This window comes from Atta cephalotes (genome assembly GCF_000143395.1).
Source record: "Atta cephalotes unplaced genomic scaffold scaffold00013, whole genome shotgun sequence".
In the NCBI taxonomy this organism is placed as follows: Eukaryota; Metazoa; Arthropoda; class Insecta; order Hymenoptera; family Formicidae; genus Atta; species Atta cephalotes.
The window spans coordinates 4,786,788-4,792,383 of record NW_012130077.1 but is presented as its reverse complement, the minus strand read 5'-3'; the positions used below and the strand labels follow the sequence as shown (position 1 = coordinate 4,792,383).

At 27.4% G+C, this 5,596-nt stretch overlaps 1 protein-coding gene across 1 annotated transcript in view; it reads right to left on the bottom strand.

Moving 5' to 3' along the window:
- Positions 1-3,912: 3,912 nt before the first annotated feature.
- Positions 3,913-5,596, bottom strand: part of LOC105617708 (phosphofurin acidic cluster sorting protein 2) — an 8,939-nt gene continuing 7,255 nt past the window's right edge. The window contains exons 7-10 of the mRNA XM_012199262.1: positions 5,184-5,531; positions 4,714-5,111; positions 4,444-4,560; positions 3,913-4,046 (exon numbers count right to left, since the gene is read on the bottom strand). Of these exons, the coding sequence (XP_012054652.1) occupies positions 3,913-4,046; positions 4,444-4,560; positions 4,714-5,111; positions 5,184-5,531 (997 nt within the window). The remainder of the gene's footprint in view (positions 4,047-4,443; positions 4,561-4,713; positions 5,112-5,183; positions 5,532-5,596) is intronic.

Genomic DNA, 5,596 nt, shown 5'->3' with positions numbered 1-5,596 from the left:
GTGTATATATATATATATAAAATGAATGGAAATAATAATATAATATGAAATAATAGAGGAACTACTATGTGATTCATATATAAAAACGAAATTATACTATTCTATGAGTACAGAAGTTTTGCAACTATAGGCTCGATTACTCTCTTATCTTTGGTATTGCATTTACAAAATTCGGAAGCATGAAAACGCTTATATAAAAAGAAAACTAGAACAGATAATCTTTTTCTCTACATATTTAATCTGTGTGTGCGTGTGTGGTGTGTGTATGATGAAGAGCGCGCGCGCTCCATAAAATTAATTATAAGTGAATGAAAAAGAAACAATGAGAGAATTGAGTTTTGATATTATATTCTCGATTTCGAAGATTCATCTCTTCGATCTAATTTAATTTCTTTAATTTAATTTCTATCTCTTTCGCAAATATTTATGTATGTTATATTGTTTGTTCTTTGCACAGACTGGATGCATTAATATGTAGTAAGTTGAGATTTAGCATCTTTTTGGAGAAAATGTTTACAAGTTATAAGAGATTAAATGGACACGCACACAACGCGATTAAATGAGAAAAATACGACACAAAGACATTACATGAGGCACTATAAAGCAACAGACAAGAAAAGATTCAAATTTACGATGTTTTGTCGAGAACTTCGTATAACTTTATATATGGCAGGTTAATTGCTTCTTTCCAGCATGAAACAAGATATTATTTTCATTGTGTATTTGATCACGTGATACACTTATATACACAATATGACTTTCTTCACTTTTATTTTTTTTAAATAAAAAGTATAATTCGTTCTCTGAAATGAGTTGTTTCATTAATATCGTGTACCATTTATTGTAATTATCAATAGTTGCTGCAAATTTTCCGTGAAAGACTATGTTGTTATGGCCACACATTACTTAATATATCATTTTCGATATATCAGGAATTATTATTTTTGATACTCGATTGTATGAACAGTATTGTTTGTCAGCAGGCATAAAAGCTGTAAAATGTACGACCACTTATATCACACTTGATACGCATTAACAATTAATTGCGGACTAGCAAAAAGAGGAGCGCAAATGGAGATATTTCACTGCTAGTTTGTATACTTTGGCAAGACATAATCAGTGCCATCGTTTTTAGTCGCACTATTAGAAGCTAGATGCTGTTAAAGAATATTTTTTTCCTTTTTATACATTTGGAAACAAATCGAGTAGGCATTTTTTTTCTTTTAATTTGGCATTAGGCAGTCAAAGCGACAATTACGTCGCCAGAAACAGTATTTTATTATCTATACTGTTGCTCCTTTTATCAAATGAAAAAAGGAAGAAAATAAAAAGCTGATTAGGATTATGTTCACATTAATAAGACTTTTTCTTAATGCCTTTAGAAGATAATAATATACTTATAATATAGGTTTAAGTGAAATAAATATATATCATTTCATTAAAAAAAATTATATACAGTTGATCTTTTGATTTTGAAGATCAAATGATTTCACATTCAAATTAGAGAGACGCTAGATTAGATATTTCAAAATAATCATTTTTGTAGAATTTTTCAAATGTCTATTAACTATAGAAAAATATGTGCTACTAGCTAAATTAATCATATTGTAAATTAACACTTAACAATTTCATATCAATTAGTACACATCTTATCACATTGTTACATATTAGTTCAATTATGAAATTTCTCTTGAAAGGGTTAAAAGAAAATTTTCATTTGCTTTCTGACGGTAGCATTAATCTCACAAATTAAAAATATTCAAACATCTTTTTGATAATATAATTTCAAATATAAGAGAATAGATATAAAAGAAAAAAAATTTTATAGATCTCGTTCGAGTAAAAGGAAGAAATTTTCAGTTCTTATAGAATAAGATTAAAAAAGCTGTATAATATATATAAATATTCTTAGTTAATTTATCTTAATTTTTCATAGAGAAATCACAATCGTACACATTTATAGAAAAATAGAATTTACATAAAACTGATACGCTAATACAAGTTAAGAAAAATGAATTAAAAATACATATTTAAATTTGAAATTTTTATACATTTTTAAAAGCAGAATATTTCCCTTAACTTCAGATTAAATAGTACAAAGTATCTCGGAAAACTAAATGACAAAACATTGGTGTACCCAATGAGTATTTTTATAAATATTTTATATTTACATAATTATTATCCTCATGTTTTCTTATATTCATTTTCCGTTAAATTTTCAAACAGACAGTACATCGCACACATACATCTGATTCTGTGCGTTGAAAAAAATGTTTGCCTGTATCACAGACTTCTTCAGTAATAACGCATAATATCTGCGTATTTCTTATTGTTCAAACATGTATATACAGTAAATTCCATTTTAAATTTCAGATTTCGAGCGTTTCTTTTTTGACAGAGATATGCAATATTATAACAGTTCTTTCATCTTTTATTGTTGTAGGTGCATTTTATTGCAAAATTGTTTTAAGTTTTGCTCTATTTGATTTACAGCAAATAATTCTTAGCAAGCAGTTGTAATTCAAAATAAAATCAAAATAAAATTTGTTTAAAAGTCATATTTATAGAACTTTCGTTTCTGATGTTTAATTTATTGTGACTGTAGTCATAAATCTTGAAAAGAAAATCATCAGAATCATCATTAGTAGTATTCTATGTAACAGTAGAATCTCTAACTTTTATTTTGCAAATACCGAAATCCGGAATTTGTAATAAAATAATGATATACAAAAAAAATATATACAGGATGAGTCGTATAATCTGTTATGAATTATTATTTCAATATTCAAAATACTAAAAACTTTCTTAACATTTTAATAGGATAGATTAACATAATAATAGCAAGAGAGAATATCACATTTAAATTGTTTCTAAAAAATGGTATCACAAAATTTACAGACTCATATATATATTTTCATATTGGATATTTATCAAAAATAATTTTTTAAACTTAGAATATTTTACTGTCAATCAAAAATTGTAACAGATTCATACATTTGTTATATGTACATAATAAATATGTATTATGTATATAATTTAAATAAAAATAGTATTGATAAACGTATTGATTTTTGCAATGGAATTATCCTTCATTTGAAGATAAAAATATTATATTAAAAAAAATAATGATATTGCACATCACTTTAACACAATACTGAAATATTTTTGAACAATAAGATTTAGATTATTTTGGATTCTGGTAATTCGTACAAATTAATACTTATGAAATTAATAAACATTAGTATTAAATAAATGTGAATATGTAAAGTAATAGAAGATATAATTTTTTAAACTACATTTACATTAATAAAACTTAAATTTGCAATATATCTAAATCTTAATATTTAAGATATTTCAGTATTTATTGAATTAGAGTAGACATGTTTCCATAAATATGTGTTCTATAATAGCATTCCCATAACCAGCAAAATCTCAAATAAAATTCTCGGTCTAATTGTGATATGTCATGAACGAATATATATAACTTATGTCGTATTGGTGAGATAAAATTATATACTTATTGAGAAATTTTTATAAAAGTTGCATATACAGATTATATTTTATAACATATATATAACAATATATAACTTTCCAAGTCTGTTATGGACATGTTGCATAAATTGCTTATGAACAATATATGCTTATTACATGCAACTTTTTTTTATAATATAAGAATATTCCAACATTCATATATTTCCATCGTTATTATTAAATAATGGAATGAATGTAATGGGCATTTCGAGTATGAGAATTCATAGCATTCTAAATTTTAATTCTTACTGAGCAGTCTTAAGAAGTTAATGGTTATCGGGTTTGCGTATAAAACAAGTCAAATTATTCTTAACGATGATGGTGCAAAATGCATAAATCGCTAGAAGCTTTGATTAATAGAAATACTGTAATAACAGAAATTTACGTAGCAGTCGAAGTTTGTTGTTGCGGATTATATTCCAATAATGCTATTGGAAACGTCTTGATGTGCGTTTGCCATTGCGCCGATAGTTGGAAGAATTTTACACCATACCATTCGGTACCATCAATACTCACTGTAATAAGAATAATATCGCTATTTTGATCAATGCAATTATTAATGTAAATTTTAAATTATTGATTAATCAAAGCAATAATAATAATAATAAAACTAAGGTAAGTTTTTGCGACATTCAAATCTTCTATTTCATTTTATATTATACAAGGTGAATAAAAAATTTCATCCGGACTGATGAAATATTTTGAAAACTAAATATTTTTGAAAGATCAGTGAATAGATCATTTAAAACTCTATAACTTTTGTAGGAAACATTTTTTTCGGAAATGTTTAGTTTTCGAGATATTTCAATCCGGGATCCTTACCTTGTATATTGCATTAATGTATACTTAAAATTATTTGTATAATCTGTAATAAAATTCTAAAAATTTATAATAATAATAAAAAAATTTTACCTCTTAATGGAATGTTGTGAGTTTTCGCAGAACATATGAGACGTGTCACTCCATCCACCGATTGACTTTTTGGTTCATTTTCTTTCTCTTTTTCCTTTTTTTTACCTAATCTCATTACTGAAAGAAGACAATTTTCCTTTAGAGTTGATCTTATTTTATTACATTATATTACACATTATATTACACTATATTTATTACATTATTATATATTTTAATTTTTAATTAAAATTAATCGCATTTTTTCTGAAAGTAGTTTAATTTTGTTCTTACTTTTTTGTTTTTTCTCTTTTGTCGTGAAATTCATAGACAAGTGATGTCCTGGAATTTCGCCTAATGAGGGAAGTCTTTGCACATGCAACGCTCTGAAAGCTTGACGTAACGTACTTTTTCCTTTTTCACCTTGAGTCTGTTTACTCCAATAATCCAGTTGTAGCTCCACTGGTTCCCATCCTTCCCTCGCAGGTTGGCCGACGTTAGGACTACTAGGTGGTGTCAACTTTCCGGGAGTTGGAACAGGCAAACTTGGAGGAGGTAAGGAAGGCGGAGAACCGGACATACTAACATTGCTTTCTTCCAAGTCGACAGAAGTGGAAGAACTACTCTCTGGGCAACCCACACGAACGTCATTTATAAAGGGAATAAAGATTTGGCTACTGTCGTCTGTTTCCCTACAAATATAATCAATCTTTTTCTAATATGCCTGTTCATAAAATCGTTTAAAAAAAATTTACATTGCTTACCTATATGTAACCATAGCTTCTGCTATGGGTAGTAGTAGAATTGTATTTGCTGTGGCCAGATATTCCGATGCTCGTGCCGCACATTCGCTCGATCCTCCACCTTCTCTTTCTAAAAGCTCCTTCCACTCATCTCCAAAAAGCTTCGAATACTTGGTATCAATAGAACTAAGATATCGCGTTAATGTGTTTGAACCGAGTGGAACCACTAAGAATTTCATGTAGTTTTGCCAGTCTGGTGGTCTGAAGCTCAACAAATCGACATAATGACGGAGAACTGCATTTATGAAACTATCTCCGCCAGCAATAATAACCTTTATGGGTGCCGGTGGCTTTGCGGAACTGTTGCAACTGAACATAAAGATTTATAATTAGTATATATATATATATATATATATATATATATATATATATGT